Source organism: Solenopsis invicta, chromosome 9 (assembly GCF_016802725.1).
Source record: "Solenopsis invicta isolate M01_SB chromosome 9, UNIL_Sinv_3.0, whole genome shotgun sequence".
NCBI lineage: Eukaryota > Metazoa > Arthropoda > Insecta > Hymenoptera > Formicidae > Solenopsis > Solenopsis invicta.
The window spans coordinates 4,984,752-5,009,562 of NC_052672.1; the positions used below are offsets into that span (position 1 = coordinate 4,984,752).

General features: G+C 36.2%; 1 protein-coding gene across 3 annotated transcripts in view; it reads right to left on the reverse strand.

Annotated features, from left to right (window-relative positions):
• LOC105196172 (serine/threonine-protein kinase 26) overlaps window positions 1-24,811 on the reverse strand; it is a 151,693-nt gene that overhangs the window by 72,959 nt on the left and 53,923 nt on the right. The window contains exon 2 of one of the 3 annotated variants that reach the window (XM_026136788.2): window positions 16,523-16,826. The exons of 1 other annotated variant lie outside the window; for it this stretch is intronic. In XM_026136788.2, coding sequence (XP_025992573.1) covers window positions 16,523-16,696 — 174 coding nt within the window. In that variant the 5' untranslated portion in view covers window positions 16,697-16,826. Of the gene's footprint in view, window positions 1-16,522; window positions 17,446-24,811 lie in introns of those variants that run through there. One more of the 3 variants, XM_011161955.3, reaches the window with a different exon arrangement.

Here is a 24,811-nt window from a genome sequence, read left to right on the forward strand (position 1 = left end):
TGTTTGAGATTCTATTGTAATAATAAACTCTCAATTAGGTCATTTCTTAATGGTTTTTATCCAAGTTTAATCTAAGTCATAATCAAATATCTTTAACTTTGAAATTTTTTAAGTCTCGTAAAAAATTGCAGACCTTTGCAAATGTTGAAATTAGATCAGATCTCATTATTTTTTGATCACAAAATTTATATTATAAAAGTAAAATGAGCATGTGTGCTGCTTATAAAGTTATTGTTTTTTAGAAACATCGTAGAAGGATGTTTGGACGTTTGAGACGTTTTTATTATATGTTCTCATCATTTTTTTCATTCTTATTTATTATTATTAATTGTTCTATTACAAATCACTATGTAATTTACAAATTACTATTTAATTTAATCGTTACTGCTTGTTAAAAAATATATAAGTATTCCTAAAATACTCCATCATAAAGTGTTTATAACTTGAAAAGAGAGTTTCCGGATCTATATTTATATAACCTTTTTTTATTTTTAGAAAGAGTAGAATACGTGAGACCATCTATTTCAATGTCACCCTGTATATAATATACATGTATTTGTTAATTATATATGTAATAATTAATAATTTTTATTATATTCTACATTTATATATATATTTATTTGTATTATTTATATTATATATTTATCTACATTTATGTTCTATATTTACATTATAATTATACAGCTTTTGTTATATTCTATATTCTAACAGAGAAATGGCGTGATGTATAAAATCTATCATAGCGCAAAAATTTGTTTATGCACTAAAAGAAAAAATGTTTGGTATTTTACTATAATTGCATGATAAAATAATTGATTACCAGTTCCATTTTTACAATTATTATTAATATTGTACTTTTTTAATAATATTACTAATAATAATCCTACAGTTGTATCAACTAAGAAAAAATTTTATTATAAATTTTGATAATTTCAAATATTAATATAATAAAGGGGAGAGTATGTTACCATCATGCATTTACATTTTATACAATAACTATACTAATAATCAATATTTTAAATTGGAAACTCAATATATCGAACTATTCTTCAATAAATTCTAGACTTAAAGTTGTAACGTATTTATTATATTAAATATTATTTATAAAAATGTAGTGATATCGTATAGTGAATCGAAGTGGTGAATGGCCCATCACAAGAATAAATAAAAAAAATTGATTTTAATTTAAAAACCACAGTATTTTGTTATAAAATTGTATATTTAGAAAAATAACGAGAAAATAAAGGGAAAATATTGCAGAATACGTGTAAATGTATGTACGTACACATAAGCCTTCCTCATATAGACTGCAGTGCTGAAAGTCTACGACATACATGTAAATTATAAATTAGTAAAACTACAACTTATCGAATAAGTAATGCGATATGAAAAACTTTGAAAAAGAGGCGTATTAAACCTGTTGAAACACTGTTAAAACTAAGAGCCCACATTAGCAAAATCCTGTATTATTATTTAACTTTGCACAGCTGGAAATATGTACAGCCGAATATAAAAAATTAATTAATAAAAAACCACTCGAAAGTACATACATTCGAGTGATAATACTCACGTTTAAAAAGAATAAGAAATATAAGTGTGTGTGATTAAATGTTTAAATGCGTCTTAGAAAAGCTTCGAAATGCCCGAAAGTAAAAATATCTTATAACAAACATTGACTATTGTGTATTGGTATATTAACGCCATTATATAACGGCGGAGTATTAAACAAACAATTCCATAAATAATTACTAGAATTCGTCACCTAATAACAAAGATATCACGCATGACTCTCACAACCTATAATATTTTATTCTTTAAAATACAATATTAAGATATGGTGATAAAAGTGAAATAAATATTTTGACATAAATGCAATCACAATAACAGTGAATATAAATTATTTTCTTACCATTTACTTACTGTTCACGTAATAATTAATAGATAGAATAATCCGCATAGTTAAAACAGCTATAAATAAAATAAATATAAATTTTCTAAAGCGACTATAAATTATAGTTAAATCATGGTAATTGCATTTTTCTCTCAATATAGACAATCCTTGGCGGTCGAATATTCACTTTTATAGCGCAGCCTTAATATAGATCGACGATAACGCGGCCATTGCTCGGCTTTTATATATGCTTCGATACATGCGCTCCGTCGCGCGCTTAACAGGTCGATACGACCTTCCGTAAATGCACATGTCATTATCCTAAGAATTTACATCACCTCGCGTTATTAAATTTCTTTCTCCCACCACCGCGTGTAAGAGGAAAGAAAAGAATAGCAGAAGAAAATAATTCAAGAAATTCTCTACAATACACATAGAGAAGGCAAAGGGGAATTAGCAAGGGATTTATATAAAATGTCAAAAAAATGTCGTTAAGGCAAAATAGTATCAATCTCCAGGCAGAGACGTGACGAGAGGCTGAAAAATTGACAAATTTATGACGCGTCGCGACAATCGTACCATCACCTCGTCGCCAGCGAGTCAAATGCCACGATGGTAAACCCCAGCGGTCGGCGGCAGCGGCAGCGGCAACAGCCGTGCTGAAAGTGGTTGGTATTAAAGAGCACGGCGGTCGTTCCTTTCAAATGCCGCCCCGACATTTGACGAGGTCAAGACGGCGCGTGCACTCGCGCGATTCTCCGCGCGATGCCGGGAACGGCGCGGCGCGGCGAAGCGGGCGCGAAGCCGATCGTGCAGCGAGCATGGCAGCACTCGCAAGCGCGTTCGATACGTTCGAGCCCCCACGCGAGGGGAAGTGACGCGAGTAATTCCAGTACTTTCACAGCGGTATACATGACGAACGACGCGAGTGACAGATAACGCGCGTTGCGCGAATTACGGTCCGTTGCAGGAGCCCGAGTGCGGACTTGCCACTCCGATTGCGCGGAATTGAACGTCACCGTAACGGCACTGTCAGCTGTTCGCGATTGCTCGTCCTTCGATACGCAGCAAATGACTGATGAATCGCGCACTCATTTGCCTTAATGAGCAGATAATTGCGGAAACAACGGACGTATATCGAGCAGCGTAAGCCAAAAGTCTCTGTAATAAATTTCTAGAGCAAATTTAGATAATTGCGTTCCTGACGATGACCAATGATGTGAAGCGAAACGTTTAATTATATATATTTTTTAATGTAATTACTTAAGCGAAGAATTATATTCATTTAAAAAAAAATTGCGTATTAATTACAGCGTCGATTTTCATAGAGAAAATATTTTGTTATATTTTACCGTAAAATTCGCTATAAATTTTACCGTGTATGGTGATGAGCTTAGGATAACTTGACAACCAATTAAATATTGTCAGTAACAATAAAAATTTTTTAAATATAAAAATACATTTTATAAATTGCTAAATAAAAATTGTAAAATGTTCTTTTTTTTACAAAACTTTTACAATTCGAGATAAAATTTTCTTATATAATCATGTATACGAAATTTGTCTTTATGTAACTATGTATTTAATGTTATACTATCATCTTCTGATGGACACGCTTACCCTAAGTAGGATTTGAACTCGAGACCTCTGGATTAACCCTTAACCGGTCTAGCGGGGTATTATAATACTCTATATGCTATTCAACTTTAAATAATTCCCTGTTTCACTAGAACGGTTAAGAGTTATGAGTTTTCTGTCTTACGTGCTACGCCATTTCTTTTATTGATATATGGTGTTATATATTACCTATTTATAATATAAATAATGCACCGATCGATTACATTATTACATGATAAAACTGTCACGAGCGACTAAGTAATATTGAAAATATTATGCTGCATTGTAAAATATATATAAATTTATATAGTTATATATATACAAGGTGATTATTAATGGATGTCCCCACTTTTTACCATAGGAGCACGCATTTGTAATTTCTAATATAATAATATGTTAGAAATACGTATCCGTCGGTAAATCATGCTCCTATGGTAAAAAGTGGGGACATTAATAATCACCCTGTATATATATATATATTTATCGTTTGGCATTTATTCTATTTAAAACAATGAAAAATTATAAAGTATTCAACATATTTTAAAATCACTGAAGTTTTACTTTACAGTACAAAAATAGTCACACATATTTTATACTTTACTTTATTAAAATGTAAAATATGTGTAAATATTATCATAATAGATCAAAGAGAATCACATAAAAATCTGTGAAATACTGTTCTACTATCATGATTTTTAGGGTAAATATGAGAAAATTCTGTCCGTGCACAAGTCCACTTCTCATTTTATATTTTTAAATTTAAACGAGTTTACAAGAGAAAGTTAGTCCAGGCATCTCGGCAAGAAATGCGTATCCATACGCGACCCTTTTTCGAGCTACAACTACAAGTCTGGAAATTTTTATGGGGACACGTTTCAATCTCCATAATAAATCCTTCCTCGCTAGTCAGCGTCATGATTTATGGGACATGGCGCGGCATCGACAATTTCGAGAAGCAAGATTTACACGAAAGGCTTATCGTGGCGAGCCTTCGAAATGGCGGAGGAGGTTGCAGTTCCCATGACACTCAACTGTCTGACAAATAAAACATGAAGCCCGGCACACAAACGTCAGTAAATACTTGATGACACCCGGTCTCGGGCGACGGAATACCGATAGGCAGCCGGGGTTTATTCGAGGCACCGGAAGCTTGCCAATTCCGACATTGCCAAAGCCGCCGGCGCGGCGCGGCGAATCCCCGAAGATCCTTGAATGGAGGTGGCGCGGCGAGGATGCCAAGATAGGACGAGTAGGTGGGATATTAGATTTTTCGAGGTCGTAGCGAAGCAAAACGGTGGCTGCTGCTGCTACGATACGTATACGTCCGCGCGCATGGAAAGATGCGAGAGGCTGAATGCGCACTGACGTGAGAATGCGAGGTATGGCGGGGCTCCGACGCCGCAAAGCGTTCTGTTCTCGTTGGGTCTGAAGGTCTTTCCTCGAACACTACGCTAGAACTGTGGCACATTTTTATAAAACTCGGTCACTTATCGTCTACTCGAAGAAACACCCAAGTACGTATAATACATTGCGCGACAGAGCGTGTATTACATATTAGCAGCGCAAACTCGAACGAGAGAGATCTGCTGGTTAAATATAGTTGAACTTGCTATTTCTGTTTGTAAAAATTTTATATCGCATCGACGCCCTGCGTCGGTTATTCTCGATCGTGATAACGAGACAAAATTACTGGCAACGATTTTTAGAATAAAATAAAAAAAAATATAACGTATTGGTTCCTTCCCTCTAAAACTGTCGCTATCCCATCGGGGGAAATGTCTGGAAGCCTCGTGATGATACATCGCCCCGTATATCGCACGCCTGCATATATTCATGATATTTTTTTTACCCCGTCTTGCACGCGATATCCTTCGATATCGAGCATAAATATTCCACGGTGGTCGTATAATCCTGGATTTATCTATCTATGTGCTACGGAATGTCTATTCGTTTGTTTATTTGAGCGCGCGTCGTGCCGCCCGCAAAACGTTTCGGACAAGCGGCTAAGAAAAGCGGAAAACCGAACGGTCCATTTCGCTGGCAAGATTGACACGTCGAAAATTGCTGCTTAAGTAAAATCTCGAGAGGAGAGCTTCTGCGAAAAATGGAGCGTCGAAGCCGAGAGCCAGGGCGAAATGCATAGAACGAATATCGACATTAACGTGCCAAAACGAAGAGAATAGAAACGTTATATAAAAACAATCGTGTAATCCCAACTTCAAAGAAATTCTCCAACTTAACAAAAAAATGAAAGGGAGTTAAATAACTTTTCTGTGTTATGTGTATCTTTAAATAAAGGAGCTTTGGACATTATCATCTTCAAAATAGAAATTAAAAATAACAGTGAACAAAACTGAAGCAGTAAAAATGATAACTAATTATTTTAAAAAAATTTTATTAGAGGAAAGTCGCTAATACTAGTATAGACCTCCTAAAACGGGATCTTTTTATTTCTCGGAAATTAAACATGCACTGTATTAATACTGATAAAAATATAATTTGCTTAAATAATCAAATAAAAACCTAGACATTCATAGCTTGTTCCTATATAAAATCTGCTTAAAAATGAATTTTTAAAAAGTGAGAATAAAATTTGCACGATTTTCTCTTGCAAAGTGCATAGTTTAAACAATAGTGAGATTATTAGTGATAACGTTACGTATAAATCATTTTATATATTTGTAGATTTCTAAAACTGTTTTGTTTATATTTTTCTCTTTCATGTTTTCCTCCACTACAAAGAAAATATGAAAGAGAAAAATAGACATAACAGGTTTACAACATTAAACCGCTGTGCTGGATAAACTAAAACAATTCTCCGTGAGAATAGACAATAACTACAACTAAATCTTCAACTACAACGTTGACAGAGATTTCATGATATTTTTTACATTTTTTTAAATCTTTTAAATAGAAAAAATAGCGTCGAATGCAACAGATCTGTATATACACTAATAAAATATCAAAAATATACAAAGCGGGAGAATTCAATTCTAACCTTTTATTTTTAAACTTTGTTAGTTAATACATAAAGAAATGTATTTTATTACTTATTTCATCAATATATAGTTAATTCCTTCCCTACAAGACCGTGTCTGAATTCTGCCATTACTATCTCCATGCCAGTTTTGGGGCGCAATTTTTTAGATCACTCTTCTCGATTATGTTGCGAAATTAATTATTACATAATACGAAATAGTATTATAAAAACTGCTATGCCACCTGATAGAAGACACTTTCTACTTTATGTTCATTTTTCGAAAGTTCTAGTTTTAACTTTTGTTTAAGAAATGTTACACAAATACAAAATGGGATACGAGTATTGATAACTTTGCTCTATAATAATAATATTTTGATGTAAAAAAAAAGTTGAAAAAGAATTGATTAAAATAATGATTTAAATATAATAATAAAATTAATAAGTTGGCACGTTTTTAATATAACATCAGATTTAAAGAACATTGTATAACCTAATTCATATACATTTCATACACTTACATGAAAAACACGGCGACCACAGTAAAACTTAATTTTCGTTTTAATTCTAAAATGTTCATTAAATTTCATTCTCTCTTACGAATATAGTTTTACAAAATTCTTGTACTTTGCGAATAAATTATTTATTACTCTCATAGGACTCAATGCTATTTTGTAAAGTTATTAACAAAATATTTTAAAAAAACTCAGGAAGGCGTATAATGATAAACTTATCAAAATTTCATCGAGTTCTTACATTAAGTGAAAAAAAAAGGAGAAACTTTTAGCAGACTATGTATTATTACGTTATACGAATTGTACAAATCAAACAAGTTTTGCGGGTAAGACGCATAAATACAGCATGTTATTAAGGAGAAACGATCGTTCTTCCAAGACACGTTATATAAATTTGGGATCATTGCACTCCAGTAACCGCGATAATTGGATAACAGAAATTTGGCGAGAAATCATTGAACTACGGAAATACTTCAATTTGAATCCACGTTTAATCTGACAATCGAATAATATAACAATTTAAGAATGCAAATTAGATTCCCGGAAATTTCATCACGTTAACGATGTAACATTTTGTGGATCCCAATATCTCGCAACTTTGAATTGAATTTCGAAAATAGAGGATCAGATTAAAATTTTAACAGAAATCCTAAAATATCAATTGCTAAATCAACTTAAAAATATAACCACAAAGAATTATGACAGTTTGTTCTCCCCGCAGTATACTACTTTCTAATAATATAATTAAACATGATTTTTATCTATTCTCAACGTACTCGGCGTTGCTCTCGGACGGAGGTATAAAATAGATTTTTTGGTCATTTCAAATTCGTGAAAGATATTCGAAATATAAATAACAAGCGATCAACCTTAAATGGGGAAACCCTCGCGTCGGTCCTAGATCGTAGCGACCCTTTATAAAACTAGCTGTCCTGTGCCGTGCTTTCGAAAGCAGGAAAGTTCGAGTTTTACGATCAACCCGGGGCGGCGATAGCAGTCCCTGCCGACATCAGGAAGCTCGTAACCGGAAGGTACACCGCGCCGGTAAGGTCATTACATCGTTACCATTAGGTGGCCCCTGGTTCCTCCCTCTCGCCGTAGGGCCGGGGTACAGGGCGGCTTCCTGCTGCTGGTCAACGACGGGAAACGCACGTAGGGTGCATTAATGGACGGTAACGTAAGTGTTTAACGGTGTTACTCCTCGCGACGCTGGGACCGGCTAATTAACTGATGCACCGACTTCCTCGAAATGAAACTTTTGTGTACAAAAATGCGTAAAAAGGAAATTCTGTCCTAACTTCATTGGAAATTTCCTTCTTTTGTCTCTGCGACGTTATCTTGAAACATATTATTTTGCAACAAAATTTTCTTTCTCGACATAAAAAAAAGGGGAAAAATTCTGCAAAACAAATTTCAAGATACTGAACATGAGCGACATTTTTCGGCAAGCCTTTTTTTTTAAATCCAATTTTTATAAAATATGTAAAACAACGTATCATCAAAGAAATTAAAATATAAATTTGCAATTTGTAATTCGTAATATTACTCCAAGCCGCAATATTAACCTAGCCACGTACTAACGAGAATTTTAAGTACATTGTAAGGTGGCAGTTAAGATGCGTTCAAGTGGGCTGACGGCAGCAGCGGTAACAAATGGCGATAAAAAAAAGGATGTAACGAGATAAGACTTCTGTTATGTAATCGGCCATACGAGCAAAGAGAATTCGAGCGCGTACGTTGCCCTCCAAACGGTTCTCGTTTGCTGTGAAAATACCAAATGAGTTTCCGACGAGCTGGCCAAAAATTTTTGTCGAGTGTCTCAGCAGCCTTGGAGCGCACCCGATATTCGCATTTTCCTTCTCCCTTCCTTCCCTTCCCTCTCTCTCTTTTCAAACGAATATCCAAAGCTCGACTATAGCAAGACACATCCAAGCGTGAAGCTTTGTGTTTCGGCGATGATCGATTGTTCGATGTAATATCGAGAATATACTATCCCAACGACAAACATATCGGTATGCTCCGTTTATAACATGGCAATCTCCGGCTGCATATCCCTGTGATTTTAACAGTTTACTGAATCGCGTGCTACTACGATGATTTCATACATACAATAGTTTCGCGATAACGTAATATATTCTTTGGTATTTACGTAGAATACAAATGCGAGTAGTATCTAAGTAATTGGTTATGTAATTAAGTACAGAAACAATTGAGAGGTTTTTAATTATAAAAGTTAAACAAGTTTATTTTTTTTTTTTAAATCTAAGTTATGGCGCTAAATTATTCTTAGTAGCATCACATTGTTGATACAATTATGTTACGTTTTGGTAAGAATCAAACAAAAATAGGAAATATAAACAGGTAATCAATACAAAATTTGTGCAGAAACTAAGTAAATTCAAATTTTATTTTTTTTAAATGAGTTGTCAAAATTTTAATCAAAGTCTAAAAACTTTGTTCTTATACTTATCATAAGCGCAGAAAAAAATTACCATATTTATATAAAGAGAAACACAAAAAAAAAAATGCTTTTCTTAAGAGCAATTTGTAAAACTTTGATAAGTAAAAAGTGAGAAAATTATTGCTTTTTATTTGAAATAATTTTTTTTCATTTTATCATTGTTAATTAATGTAAAATAATTAAAAAAATAAATTTAAAAAATGTAAAATATAAAATAACAAGATGCTTAATCAAATTTCATAAAAGAATTTCTTGAGAATTCTTGAATTTTCCAGCGTTTTTATTCAAACATCAAAGTGAGATTATAAAATTTTTTACTGCAACTTTATAATAAATTTATTTATTTTATCATACGCGTTTTTTAATGTACCTTAATCGTACAATCACCGCAAAAGAGAAAAGCTATTTAAATATACTAAAAACAACTAACCCACAATACACCGGTTCTAGATCATCGCAAGTATAGAATTAAAAAAATGATTAAATACAACGGCGATTTAAAATAATGTCCTCTCTTGTCACTGATATTTTTTTATAAAAATTCGTGAGTTATACAAGAATATACATGGATGTATGCCGTATTTATTACTGATAAGTTGATATTTAGAAAGAGAATATTTTGCATTTTATCAAGAAAAAAATGATCAAAGAAATTATTTTATCAAAAGTAGAGGAATAGAATTTAAATTTAAGATGTTCTTGAATTCTCTATCTGAAAAAAGTCCATGTTAAATCGATAGTCGAAGTTTATTGTTGACGCTTTTCCGTAATGCTGATTAGTTCTGCCGCTGTGTTCACTTCGTAAACTACTGTCATCGTGGAGATCGCGTTTCGACAGTTATCAAGAATTATGTATGTACCGAGTAAATTTGTATTTTATAATATCAAAAGCTGTGTATCGCGCGCCTGTTTTGCTAATATCAATAAAATCCCATAAAAATTCATGATTTTTAAAGGTAAAAAAAACTCTCTGAACATTTTAGGTTTTCCCGGTTTTCCGGGTAGTAAACACTCTGACTATAAATAGCTAGCAAATGTAAAATTCCTTCGAAAACCGAATAAATAGAGGAGTTCTCTTTTCAAAATAGATCCTCTCTCAAAATATTAATCAAATCTAACAACTTTGTTCTCGTAACTATTACATGTCCGAAGAAAAATTACCGCACACTAAACAATTTAGAGATGAGAAGTTTTTTGTTTTTCTTGAAAATTAACTTTTTCGTAGGACACTCTTTAATTATAAAAAAAATTCTAAATAAAAGAAACCAATGCGAGAAAGCAATGGGTAGAGACAAGAAGGTCTGAAGGATCGAAAGAAATCGAAGGAATAAAACAATTTAATGTCTGACAAAACGCGAATTCGCAATTTGCAAAAGAATATTCACGAACCGAAGTAAAGTTTTGAATCTCATCTCTCGCGTATTATTCAACGTGTTTCCCGAATAGAGCGTATATATTTTACTCTCACGTGCTCTCGCGCACTCTATATAAACGCGAAGAGGCAGCCAGACGACAATACAAGAGCATTTATGCGACGTTCGTAATACAGCAATATACAGAAAAGGATTCGTGTATTTTATAGAGGCTTCAGAGCTGGCTCGACGCTATACAACAAAGGATGATAGAGGAAAGCACGACGTGGGACGGTATCGAAACTTCGCGGTTTACGTCTGTATAAAACCGACAGAGAGGACCGTTATGACTGTCATAAAATAATTGTCATGACCCGCCGCGACGTTCCCCGTTTTATTATTCTACGACGAAGCGAATATACCATGCCGTGAATTAAACGTGATATTCTTACCTCGCGTTATTTAACTCGCGACGTGTTTATTCACGCTTTTATACTGCGCATTTAATTGTTCCAATGTGTTGTGTAAACACGACGAACCCGTAAAATTGAGCCGAGGCGCGCGAGAATATAGGCGAAACTCGATATCAGAATAATTTGCGCCAAATATTCAACGAGCGACAGCGCGTAATTAAAAGCGTGGAAGATAATGTACCGTGTACGAACTAATTCGCGAGCAAATTACGCGAATGGCGAACGAGCTCGAAGTCGTTCTCGAAATTGTCGACCCGGCTGGCCGCTGCTGTCTCTCGTTGCCGTCGCGCTGCTGGTAATCACCTTCCGTCCCGGAAATGACGATCAATGCCGTAATGACGTCGACGGCGTTTTTCCCATCGGCGCGCCAGCTATTTGCAAAAGCGGCATGGCCGGCCAATTTGTCGGGCACTAATGATGGCGACCGTCGGCGCGTTAAGTGAACACCGTTTATAATCGCGCTGATTACAGCCGGGTCCATTGATTGTCCAAGCATAACCTTGGCAACGCGGATGAGATGCGGTTGCCCGGGCTCCCCTCCCCCGCCCCCTCCCCCTCCCCCTCCCACCCTGGTAACATCATCCCTCTGGTAAGCATCGGCGAGGGGGTGAATTTTCGGGCCGATGGATCCGTCTCGCTTCGCCGACGCGTTAATGGAACGCATCAACGTTTTGCAAACACGCTCGACGTGTTCTTCACCGATGCGACGTTCGACACAAAATCGTTAATAAAAATGTAGGCGAATGAATAATTTTGCATAATAATTCGAACGCGTTCCAATTTCAATGGAAAAAAAAAAAAAAAAAAAAATGCACGTGTAAAGAATCGATGGCTTCGTACATGGCACATGTATTTGCAAGAAGCTTGAATCTCTGAATATTTATTACGAAGAAAATATTGATATTCGCTAACTATTCATGTAACCGTCTAGGCTGGGATAATAGTTTATTGATCCTTCGTGCGTGTGTGTGTATATATATGTGTATATATGTGTGTATGATAATAGGGAATGAATCGAGACGTCTTCTTTCTTTGAATCTTAAACCAATTGGCTTTTATCGTTATGCAATCGACTTTTCTCTCTATCCTTTTATCTAGAATTACAGGCTACGTTTTTAATGACAGGTGACGTTTTTAATCATGGCCACTGTTTGAAGGTCTGCTAAACTGACTGCCGGAATACGAAGTCCTTCAATAAATAGATTTTATATATTATTTCGATGCTATTGAAATTCTCAATAATAAGAGAAAATCGATCGATAAAAATGTCACAAAGACGAAAGCATTGCCATTTTCTGTCAAAACAATGCCTAATAATTTTTGAATAAATTTTTACAATTTTTAATTCACACAAACTGTGAACCGAATAAATACTCCAACAAATGTTTTGTGAAACATGATTGTAAAACTGAAGAAAACTCTGGAATATTGTAATGTCAAACTAAATTGATAAGCAATTTAATATTACTGGTACTAATAAATATTTTAAAACTATAAGGAATTTATTATAAAAAAAATATATCTCGACTAGATTTTGAACATTCCTAACATTCCGTGGGCGGCTAATCAATTCGAGCTGAAGCATGTGATGTTTATCACAATAACCAATATCGCTATATTAAAATTTCATTTTATAGGAAAAAACTATAGGAGGAAAATATAGACTAGCGCTTTGAAGTCTTCTCAAAGCGAAATAACTTGTCAAATTACAAATCATATTTTTAAGCTTAGAATCGCGAAGCTTCTGATTTTCCCTGTCAATCAGACATTCCTCGTAGCGTTTGATATAATGTGTTATATACACAGGGGTCTAGCCACACACACGTCCGAGGAGATCGAAGCCCTTTGCTTGAAGTTATTTCAAGCCGACGAGGGCCAGAGAAATCGCACAAAGCGAAGTCTCGCCGTGTTTCGAAATCGAATTACGCGGCGGTTGAGAAACGAGGCGGAGACTGAAAGGCGAAAGATAGGTAGGAAGATACAACAAACAACAAGGGAGTAGGCCGATGGGGGATGGAGAGGCCTCTCTCTCTCTCTCTCTCTTCAGACAAAAGTTACTCCACTTCACCTTGATATATTTAACTGCCTTTGTCTTTTATCATATAGTAACGCTTTCAACCTTCGAACGCGTTTAGGGACCGGTGGAACGTGAGAAACTTGTTTTTTTTTTTTGGCAAAGTTTATTTAGCCACTTACACTCCATCTTCCAGAAAGACAGAGAAAGAGAGAGAGAGAAAGAGAGAGATCACATAAACCGAACGAAACCGCATTACCGACGACTGCATTGCAATAATAATGGCAATGATAACAAAGCCAAGTTATTTTAGCTCTTACGATATTGTAGTAACGTGATTGAAACGGGAAAATCAATTATCTACTTTTGCGATAATTTCTTCTTATCGTCGATGTACCTGGTATTTTATCTTATAAAATTTGATTCAAACTGTCGCGACATATGTTCGAAAACGAAATCTTCGGAAATAAAATTATTCAAAACCCAGACAATGTCTCACCGACCAATTGCTTCAGACACAAGGAAGATGGTAGACGGGAAGACGAGACAACTACGAAAGATTGTAAAGGCGATGAACGGTTTAATCTAGTTGTTAATTTATAGCGAATCCTTTAACATGATCGTTATCAGGCTCGAATAGCACAAAGGACTTAATCTCGCTACTTCATTTGCATACAACCCTCTCAGAGTTCCAACTTGGCTTGAGTAAGGGTAGACCGACAGATGCAATTAACTCATTCGTTCTCTACCTCCTACTCAAAAAATAAACTGTAGAACGGCAAACAAGATGCAGATCGCGCCGCAGAAAAATAAACCCCGACCGTTAATTTGGAAATGGCCAAAGTCGGGAATAAGCAGATATCTCGAAGGGAGATCTTATATTGCTAGATATTTACTATTTCATTTCGGGAAAATTGTAAAAATGATAAAATTTTATTTTGTCCTGTTGAATTTGAAAAAAGATTCCAAGATTTATATTCTTGCTTATGTATGAAAAAATAAATTATTTAATACTAATTTTTTGTGTATTTAATTAATATAATCAAATTAGTAATACTTATTAATTAATTGGTTACTATTATTATGTTTGATTACTATTAACCTAGTTACTAAATTTTACTAATTATTTGGTTATATTCACTAAATATTTTATTAAAATTTAATAAACATTTTTAAAATTTCACCAAAGCTTGATTATTATTATCAAACTCTATTTGTCAGAATACAAGATGTATTAAATCTTTTTACATGAAACTTTACTAAAACTCTCTTCTGCGGAAGTAATTAAAAACTACTGATTTACTGAAACATAAAAACAAAATATTTTCTTAATTTATATGACTATGTACACGTTAATTGAATTACAACCAATATTAAAAACGAAATATTGACAAAAGTCTTTCATAAATTCAAATAAGCTAAAAATATTCTTTGGCCGTCATTTTATCAATTTTCAGTTTTAATATTGGTTGTAATTCATCAATGTATACGAATTCATATAAAATGAAAAGATTTTTTGTTTTTATGTTTCAGATTAATCAGTGAATCTCAATCATTTCTACAGAAGGAATCAGTCCTCAATTTAATATCATACACCATCCACGGATGGTCCGCGATAATAAAAAAATACCATCACAATCTACAAAAATCAATAAATATTTCTACAAAATAAATATCTCTACAAAAATTGCATCTTAATTACTTCAATATTTTTCCCTTAAAAAAAAAATAAAAATCCGAAATACAAGAAACAATTTCCGTGGAAACAGTTTTCATTCAGTTGAACGGAAGATCCAACAGCGACTGTGCAAGAATATAAATACCGAAAATCAATATCAGCTTTCAAAAAATAGATTTCGCGTAATAGGACGAATCCCATCTCCCGTTGGAGCTCTCGCCATGCTTTACCGCTTCTATAAAACAAATTCTGTCACATCGCGTTATATACGTGCCGATTTCCGTGACCATGTTTCGAAATGTTTCGATATCAACCGCTCGCTGAATTCTCGATTTCCAATCTTTCAGTCGAGTGTATCCTGGGAAATTGAAACTGAAATACCTTGCGCCACTTTAACGAACCGCATGAAATAGAAGATTCGTGGAGAGAGTCTAAAATATTAAACCGATATAATCCTCCGTGTGCTACGTCGAGTGGCACAGTGTGCGCGGTGGCATTTATATTTAACCATAGCGGCGCGTTTACAATCGAGTTTAAATTTTCAGTTTCCAATTTATCACTCCCGTCGAGTCTTCCGACATAACTGTCTCAAATTAAATGAGGATTACTGCCTAATGAAAATTTTTACTCAACATTATTCCGGCCCATACATTTTAATATCTTTCTATAATGGGGAGATTATTCTACAAAAAATCTTCTACGAAAGGAGCAATAAAGAAAGGAACGATTTACGTGACATACAGAGGATTTCTCGCGCGTAGCTATTTTTGACGAAATCAGAAAGATGAATATCACGGATGAGCTGAGGGCAAATTGAGTGAAAGAACGACAAAATAAAAGGAAAAAAAAAAAAATATTTGGATAAAACTAAATTTGCGACCATTGCCACGTTCCGTAGAATCGTCCGCGATGTCAGCGAAATCGTCGCGTTTTTCTCGGGATCGTTTCTGCAACGCGAGAGATAAGATTCACCTTTTGCGCCGTAAACGCGATTTCCCTCCGAGCGGAAAAATTTTCTTTTCTCCGTGTCCTCTCGCCCGACCGAAAGGAACATCCCCCGCGCCGAGCCTTTTCGCTCGGCTGATAAAAATCCTTCTAAATCTTAGCGAAGCCCATGCGAAAGCCGGTAGCCCACGGGACGATTCTATCTGAGAAATATGGTCCCGTTGGAAGACGCAAAATTTGCATCTAACGACTCGCGACTGGCGGCTGCTTCTCGCGTAAATAATCTCCAGTATAGAAATGCGCCGTCAAAGAAGTACTTGATCGAATTGAAAAGCGGGCCTGCCTCTTTGCCTCAAACGAATATATCAAACGGTGAGACATACATATGCATATATATATATTTTGTGAAATTCAAATAAGTTCCAACTTTCTCGTTGAAAATTACAAGTGGTGCCTGAATTATTTGATACGAAACTTTCCCTTAGCATAATTCCCTTTGCGCAATTCTCTTTCAAAGATATTATATTTTAATGAGAAATCCGAACGAATTAAGGGACGTCGGATACAAAATTTCGACGAAATTACAATTCTCCACTTACCGCCCTCGTGCTGAACGCCTGGTTCACATTGTTGACGTTGTTGTTGATGTTGTTGTTATTGTTGAGGTGATTGCTGGTGGAGTTGGTAGTGGAGTTGTTGTTGCTCGCGTGATGATTCGAGTGGTTCCCGTTGTTGTGCTTGTTATGCTTGTGCAGCACCATCGCGGCGAACATGTCGAATGCCTACCGCGCACCGTGAGCACGCGGAACGTACGAGTAAGACAGTCTTTCGAAAATGCGCCGATCTCACTACTCCTCGTTTCGCCGCATGACTCGAATCGTCCACTTCGACTGGCTGGCCGAGCTAAAATACCGTGCGTTCGATTCGTCGCGACATTCAGCAACAAACGTGAGAAAATCATGCGCCTGATGGATGGAGAGACCTTCAAACTTTTTATAACTCTTGGTGAATCGGAGAATATCTTCGAGAAGTGTATAAGATTTTCTCGAAAGAGTTTTACTGAAAAGAATTTCGCTTATCTTAAACATCTGTTTTCGCGAATTCGTGGCTATCTGCATTTTTTAAAGTGCAATTTTCATTCTAATCATGGAGTCACTGGCCAGCTGGAGTAAACATTCGCTTCAGGTTTCGCTGCGTTTCAAAACCGTACTGAGAAAGATCTATAGTACACGTATAGTTTAATTATTATAATACGATTTTGAAAAATAGCCCAGTAGAGTGATTCACTCATTCACTCTAAGGCAAAAAGTGTAGAGCTTCACTCTTATTTTTAAAATAAAATTGTTGGCGCTTTAAATTTCGGTCCAATTTAAAAAGGTGTGAAATCATCTCGTTAGCGTCAGAACCGAGGCTTGGTGAGCATACGCACACAAACGACGTACGTGGTAAATTTATTCTATAAATTTTACAATCAGAATTATATCGCTAAAAAGATTCAACCGTAGAATAAAAAAAAAAAAAAAAAAAAATTTAAAAGCAATGAATTTCAAACCAAAGATACAATAAGTCAATTTATATACTAGTATATACATGCGTATAATACTTGTATAGAAATTGTTAAGAATACTTGTATAGAAATTCGTATCCTTTCAATATACTTGTATAGGAATTGAAAGGACACGAAAAACTTTCTATTGAAAACATCCTTAGCAGAAATACATGCAGTTTTCCTAGGTCTCAATCCAGTTAACTGTCTAACGTTACTGTATTCTCAATTGTAACAATATTTCCTACAATTATAGTAGGAAATGAGCAAAAACTTGATAGAGTTTTATACAGTGGTTGAGCAGTTTTTTTTTCTATTAAAAATATCTCTAGATACCTGCCCAGTTTATTGTTTAGTAGACAGCTTAGACTAAGTTTTCCAGCTCGTTTGTTAATCAATTAAATAATAAATTTATTGTTCGATTTTTGTTCAGTAAACAGGTTCAGATTTTGCGCATCTTTTGTGCGCAAAAGCAAGGCGTTAAATATTGATTGGAATCCTCAGTAGTTTTACTTCACAGTTATTAGACACAAATAACAAAACTGTCTAGCAACTAGTGAAAAATGCATGAAATTTCTACCATGGTTTAACAAAATGTAATAAATCGAAATTCATGTCTTTCTTTAACGTATTTGTAATTTTGCACGGAACTTGATGACCCAGTAAAAAATGCTCGCGTATATATATGTTTTAAGGTTTTACGTTCCAAAATGTCCTCTCGAGAAAAATTTACTCGACATATTATAGTATACGTTATGCGTACCATATATTTCAAGTATTAATGTTATTAATATTATGTAATAATTGCCTATTCCCTTAATAACATCACACTGAGAGAAAGATTTTGGTGAGATTTAGTTAAATAGTGATCAAGTGAATTTTGTAATTACTGGTACCAAAAACTTAGTTACATTTAATGAAATATATGATAACAAGTTGTATAAAAATAATTGTTTGATCAAAACACAATTACATATTCAATAATTATAACTATAAAATTCATTTGATGACTATTCAAATAAATAGTGACTAAATTTTGATTGATCTCACCAAATATTTCTCTCAGTGCACTTTCACAATTTCATGCTTCCAAGCTACTTTGTGGTTATCTTAATAGAACGCTTGAAAAGTATTATGTCTGACGTATGGGTTAACATTATATTTCTCCGCGCTTAATAAATATACCATGAAGTGGGCTCGGAAGCGTCAAATCATTTTGTGAAATATTCTTTCTCTTATAGAACACTGAATTCTCGCTCTAATAGAATATTGAAATTCTCCATTAGAGTAAAATGTGTCACTCTTTCTAGAATTGAAGAACAAAATCCCGATAAAGACTAAATAATTTCACTCTCGTTTGAAAAATGAAATTTCACTCCATTTTGACTGACAGTATTTTCATTATTACTTGGAGTGACTTTTCAGTTCAAGAAATTTAAAGAGAACCATGTTCCATCGTTTTTCAAAGATTAATAACGTTTTAAAAAAAATAGTCCAGTCGAGACGCGTAAAAATTGTGAAATGATCGCGCAGTGTAATAAATTGTGCATCAGCTTCAACACTGAAGCTCCAAAAAAAACTTTGCTCGACTTTTGTCTGGCTCAAACACACACACACACACACACACACACACACACACACACACACACACACACACACAAAAGACGATTTACCACTTCGCGAAGAAAGACTAATTTCATTCCACCGGCCGCGGACCAACTCGGTGCACCGCGAGGATACCGCGCGGCTTGCGAGCATCCTCCGCAGGAAACCGCGCGCTGGTGTAGCGAAGCGCAATCGAATGAACGAAAAAGCTGCTCGGACTTTCTCCCGTTAATTTCGTTGGGCGAACTCACCGCGTAATGGTAGACAACGGCAAAACCGCAGAGATGCAGCAGTTGCTATCGCGTGATTGTTTACGGTGCCGCGAACCGGGCTTCGAACGAGACGATGAAGGATTCTCGCCGCTAATATCGACGGAGTATATCCGTCTTTGTATGCGGAGCATTCTCTTTCGCTCGTAATGACTGTTGCCTTTCCGACATGCATTATGCACAGCGAACTTACATCGCCTACGACTTATGAACTTTTCGCACTGTGCACGCGTTCGAAAAGACTGTTATTACTACTCGTATTATAAAATATCTAGGAACACGATGCCAGTGTAGCAATGTGTGCGAATAAAGCCTATAAAGAATTTTACGGTCAACGGTAATAGCGGTCAATTAACGTAATTAGCGTAAAATGATTATTTATCCTCGCTAGTGGCCTTCGATGACTAATGCACCGCGACGATAACGTGGACACTTAAGTGCAGCTTTTTACAACATCGGAACTGACACGGTGAGTCATCGCGGTTAAATTATATCACGTTCCTGGATCGCTGGGCACAATAGATCTCTCTTGCGCATTCTCTGATGCGATTTCAAAGAAAAAAAAAGAAAAAAAAAATACAAATTAAAAACATTTCGATTGAATAATCGAAAGATCACGATGGACGGATGAAGAAACCATCGTTGACGATATCGAATCGCAAACGGAATATATCGGAAATGCTCGCTACGTCTGAGGCCGCGTTTAAAAACGCATTCGAAACACGAGAGCCTCGCGAATAAGAAAAATACTGCACGCGAGGAATAACGCACCGGCTGCCGGCACCTATCGATTTGTTATAAATAGTCAGGTGCAGCGAACTGCGGCTATTCATCTCTTCTCCCCTCTTCTTTCCCTCTATTGGCTCTCCCCCTCCCCCCCTCTGTCGATCACCTTTTAATGCGGCAACCATCTCTCTTTCTCTTCGGTTTGCGTTACGTACGATCGGATATCCACAAACCATGATTTTCATTATAAACATCGTTTATAATGGACACGCGTTGCGAGGGATGTTAACCTTCCGTTACACGGCGATCTGAGACACCGCCGCCGATAAATTGTTATAAAGCACCGTTTCAGCTTCGTTTCTCTTTCTCTCCACCCTTCGATCTGATATACGAGCTCTATTCTTGCCGTTTGTGTTACTACGTGACTTTGTCACGACCACGTTTGCCACGGTTAAATCGTGCGCGAGTAATCCTCGGTCTCGGACTTTTTTAAATATCGCAGAGACATATTACTCACATTTCCGTCGTACAATTTTCTAAATAAATTAATCTTCAAAAACATTTCAGCCTGCATCGTCGTCGTCGCGCTGTGCAATAAACAAACATGCGGTACCAAAAGTAGTAGTTTCACATTCACGTTTCGTCGTATCCTTTCTCTCGCGTGGTCGCACAAAATTAATCAAGATCCGAATGCATAACGAGCGATTATAAAAACGTGCGATTCGCAACAAATTAACTGAAGGCATTTTTAATCCTCGACTGACAAACGCGAATAAGAAAATGCATCGAAGTACGCGAGCATCGTTACAGTGCATTGAAGCAAAGTGGGTGACGCGTCGGCTGTCGATCTCTCTGGATGAGGCTGTCAATATGAATAATATTTATCGGAGGAGCTAATGACGTAAACGGTACAACGCAGACGATCGTAACGTCGCCTACGAGAGAAGCCATTACAACGAAATGTCCTCCTCGCTAGACTCGTTGGCTCGATGTACCGTACGTATTTACTGTTAATTGGAATAGTTATTCGAACTCGGTCGGGCTGATTGGCCGACGCAGGATTGGCCGGATGTCTCGCGGCAGGTGGGGCCCCTCGGTCTAACGCGCGCGACGTAACGCGGTTAGCGCCACGGTAATAATTACGACCAAGAGCATCGCCTTGTAATCGAATTGGGTCGCGCGTGAATCCCCGGTCGCCTCCTGCACGTCGCTGCTGCTGCTGCTGCTGCTGCTGCTGCAATCACCGCCGATGTTTGCTTCGCGCACTTCGTTAAGAACATCGACGCCCCGCGATTCCGTGCCGGGAAAGCCACGCAGCGTATGGCGTCGGGCAATAAATTCTTTAACCGAGAACGGAAATTTCTAACGGATAGTTAAAGATATATATATGCGTCTGCCGTACAATTCTGGTAAATCCGGTTACATAATCGATGCCGTTGTCGCCGCGCCGTTTAATCCATCGTCGTGTTTTATCGTCTGGAAACGGCCGGTCAATTTACTGTCGAGCGAGCGATAAATAGTACAAGGATATTAATGCAATGACAAAAGAAATTGTGCGAAATGTAATCTCGGTAATCGAAAACGTTTCCAACTTAACAGGACAGCCGCGTTAAACCGCGTTACCCCGTCGGAAATCACAGCGAAAGAAATTCAAGTTGGATAGTTATCATTAACCGATTTCAAATTGTAGAGCACCGAGCCGACTGTGCCATTTAAAAAGGCGGAGATTGCTGGCTTAATCGTTGAGAAGAGGGAAGAAAAAAACAACAGAGATTATTGGCCGCGATCATCGGGTGCGTTTTCGTTCGTGCATCGGTCGTCGTCGGGATTCAATCGCGGTAACTTTTCCAATTAACCGAACTGAAATCGGCTGTAGGAAAAAAGATTTAAATTTATCGATACGCGCGCACGTCGCGCGGCAATCGCCCATGGCAAATGAAACGAGAGAGCCAAATATATCCATTTTTTTTTTCCTGTTTCCGTTCATTCGATACCTTCTCACCTTTCATGTACTAAAAAAATATTGATGACTGCGAGTTGATTGCCGATCTTCCCCGAATACCAAACTGTTAAGCGACTTCCGGCTAGAAACATCTTTTTTTTGTTAAAAAAAAAAATTTATTTCGTAATACGGAAACAAGATAGCTCTAGGTGATCGTAGATTTTGTAACGGAAAGAGTTCGTCGGGTTTGTTGATTCACTTTGGGAAACGCCGTTTCGCAGGATTTTCCATTAACTGCATTGCCCTCGAGCGAGCGAGCGAGCGGCGCAGTCCTTATTCGCGACGATAGGACGTCGACGAAGAATTTGGGCGAAGGTCGGGGTTCCAGTTCGTAAAGCCGAGCGCGTAATGTTTCCGCTGCGCATTTCGTTGTTTTGCAGAAACGAAATCAGGCGAGTTTCTTGCTCGTGCACCGGCAGCGGCAAGGACAACGAGCTCAGACAAATATTTCGGCAAGAAATACTCCCTCGGCTCCTCTCGGCATTACGCTACTCCACCGCTTTTCGCGTTTGCATGACTTTCAATTTCGCGGGATTTCCATCTCGCTTGATTCGCATCTCATTGCCGAAATGATATGTCTCGGCGAGCATGATTTCGTTAAAGTTTCAGAATTCCGTAAATAATGTATTTTAATAACAAAGCCGGATTCGATTTTCACGGGAAGAACAAGTGTTTCAAATTCGAAAAATTTAAATTTGTAATGTCTTTTCTGATTCTGCTTAACAGCTGCGTTTTAAGACCGACGAACGTGCGGCGCGCAATTTGGTAGAAATAGTAAATGTGTATAAATTCATCTAAGATATTATTATTTGAACTTTAAGATCTACTTTGACTAGTGTAGATCATTTCTTAATTTAAATGTGTGACAGGAGTATATTGATTATATCATTTAATTTACCTAGATACAAATTTGAAAATAATTTTAGACCATCAAAATAACTGTGTAGAACGTTCAAACGTTCAGCTCAAATTGGTTGCCAAATTGTCAAAACTTTTTGCAGTTTTAATGGGCAATTATTTTCGTGACCCAACAAAATTATTTTCAAATATCTAGCTAAATTTTGAGACACTTCGGTAAGAAACCTTTCTCTAAATCTGAGTCAGTGAATAATCACTGGATTACCAGTGACATACTTGACACTGATAAATCAGTGATTATTTTAACCTAAAAATCAATAAAAGTTGCTGATAATCATTGAAAAGTATTTATTGATCAGTGTATTAATAAATATCCTCGTGAATATTAATAAATACGCAATAATCATTAATAAATACACAATAAATTTATTGATTTTTCAGTTCACATAATCACGGATTACCAATGGCATAATTAGGGCTAATGATCAGAATTATCCACTGATTCGGACTTAGAGTGTTCGTGCTGAAAAGTTTGCTTCTCTAATGTTACGTAATATTACGAATACATAGGCGAGAGTGCAAATTATAACATGACCTCTTATTTGTTTCTTGCTCGCAATACTCGCGAAAAAATTCAAACTAGCGTTTTCTTTGAGAAACATTCCGTCCAAGGACGAGGTGAGTGCAACTCAATAAAATCCATCTAATGGATTCTTTTATTTTTTAAAAAATTTAAAAAATTGTTTAATTTATTTTTGTCTTAATTTTCATCCTGCTTCAAATATTAATTATACTTAAAAACTTGATTTTTTTAAACAAATTTACAAAAAAATCTACTACACGTAACGAACATTTTAAGATCTCCTACATGATAAAATTTTTTGTTAAAAAAATAAACAATGGCGAGTTCAAAGACTGGTGATTTGGCATAGAATATAAACATCTATTATAATAATAAATGAATTAAATAAAAGGAATTAAATTAAAATAAATTCATAATAGAATTATCAATTAAACAGCAAAGTTTGTCAATCATTAATCGACTATAAAACATAAAAAACACATAAAATCCGAAAAAATCCAATAAAACCCAGAAAATTTACTGCAGGATCTAATCTTAAAAAAAAAAAAGAAAAAACTGAGCCTGAATGATATTTCGCTTCACACGCGACGAATGATGAGAACGACTCGTGTTTGATTTACGACACATTGGACAAGAAGATATTACAGTGGTGTAGCGCATGAAGATATTGAAAACTCGCCACAGAAACGATTTACGACCACGTCGGGCAAGAAAAGATGAAGCTGTCGTATCAAAACGGATCATGAATCTAGCGACTCCATTTTCTTCTTCCCTCCTTCCTCGCGTACAGGAAATTCCGATCGGTCATGTTATAGGCTATCCATCTCGTCGCTATTTGAGATCTCGATGCATCAATGTCGTTAATCCACTCCTCATTAATTTACCATAATTACGCGACGGCGAAGCAAGCTAACTGGATTCCTCGCGGTAACGATCGTCCGAACAGATGATTTCGCTCATTGTCCATCTTCGTCGCGTCTACTTCGCAGAAATGAAACAGTTACGCTCGCCTGACGTGTAAGTCCCTAGTTGTACAATCGTCCAATTGCGCTCGCGGGTTTCTAACTGTTTACAAACTGCTCGTTACACAGCTGCTTTCAGACGCGTCGGAGCGAAGATTGTTTAATCCTATTGATGCGCTAAATTTTCAACTGGACGAAAAAAAAAAAAATACGCAGCCATCCAATCCTAGTAGTCGTACATTCCGGACGCAGCCAGCAAAATCCGTATATTCCCGTTGTCTCTCGCGAAGCGCGCGTTATATAACCGTACGCGCACACGTGCGGGAATACGTATAAC